At 36.4% G+C, this 1,083-nt stretch overlaps 1 protein-coding gene across 1 annotated transcript in view; it reads right to left on the bottom strand.

Moving 5' to 3' along the window:
- Positions 1 to 321: 321 nt before the first annotated feature.
- LOC119577657 (chorion peroxidase-like) overlaps positions 322 to 1,083 on the bottom strand; it is an 18,291-nt gene continuing 17,529 nt past the window's right edge. Inside the window, exon 15 of the mRNA XM_037925217.1 lies at positions 322 to 673. Within this exon, the coding sequence (XP_037781145.1) occupies positions 642 to 673 (32 nt within the window). The 3' untranslated portion in view covers positions 322 to 641. The remainder of the gene's footprint in view (positions 674 to 1,083) is intronic.

Here is a 1,083-nt window from a genome sequence, read left to right as displayed (position 1 = left end):
CTCTCTCTCTCTCTCTCTCTCTCTCTCTCTCTCTCTCTCTCTCTCTCTCTCTCTCTCTCTCTCTCTCTCTCTCTCTCTCACTCTCTCGCTCGCTTGCTCGCTTTCTCTTTTTCATTACCCCCTACTCTCTCTTTTTACCTTTTTCGTTTCCTTCTCGTATTCCAGCCAACCATCATGGTTGTTCGTTCCAAACCAGTCAAGAATGATTCACGAAAACACGTTTCAAGCCTAACACAGTTTGCCCAGCAAAAGAAAGCGACGAATGGTAAGAAGAGCGATAAAGAAAGGCACAGAAGGAAAGGAGGAGTATAATGAAACGACTTTTATATATTGATTAATATGTACTTCGCCATCATGCCAGAGGTGCTGAGAATACCAAAGTCCTGTCGACCAAAGATCATCCATTTTGAAAGTTTGAAAGATATTATCTCGGCGATGATTACATGGATTTGAATTATTATTGTGGTCGATACTTATTGTCAAGGATAAGTGAAAAAAAACGCAAAACCATCATATTTTTTTTCCGTCGCGTTCCTCCAAAAGTAGAGCCCTGCACACGCTTCTGAATGTTATACAGTTGTACAACAACATTCAGTCTCAGTCACAGTGGATAAAATAACGAAATTATCGTTCTTAATTCCTCACTTGTGCGGAGTTTGGTATAAACGATATCCTGTAATTAAGATTTCATTTTACACAATGGTGTTATAGAAAAAAAACATAATGGTAAATGTCAAGAAAAAAAAATACATATAACATGATGAATATATACAAAACTTCACATCGATATTCATATGAGTATGACAATAAATATAGCTAGATTATAACACATAACTAAGGATAGTACAAATGTAGTTACAATGTAATCATTAAACATGTGCATCGCCGATGAATATGTGAGCAGCAAGCAAGCATCACACACATTGATGGACAGTTTACAGAAGAGTCTGTATCTAGATACAAAATAATCATCATATACAGAGGAACAGATAGGTATTTGCATGTAAATAGTCTGAGGTCCACACAGATGCAGTCACTGTTTATAAATGTTTATGAAATTGATAACATGTTTAGAATTTTGCG

Source organism: Penaeus monodon, chromosome 10, assembly GCF_015228065.2.
Source record: "Penaeus monodon isolate SGIC_2016 chromosome 10, NSTDA_Pmon_1, whole genome shotgun sequence".
Taxonomy (NCBI): Eukaryota; Metazoa; Arthropoda; class Malacostraca; order Decapoda; family Penaeidae; genus Penaeus; species Penaeus monodon.
This window is presented reverse-complemented; position numbering and strand designations above follow the sequence as displayed.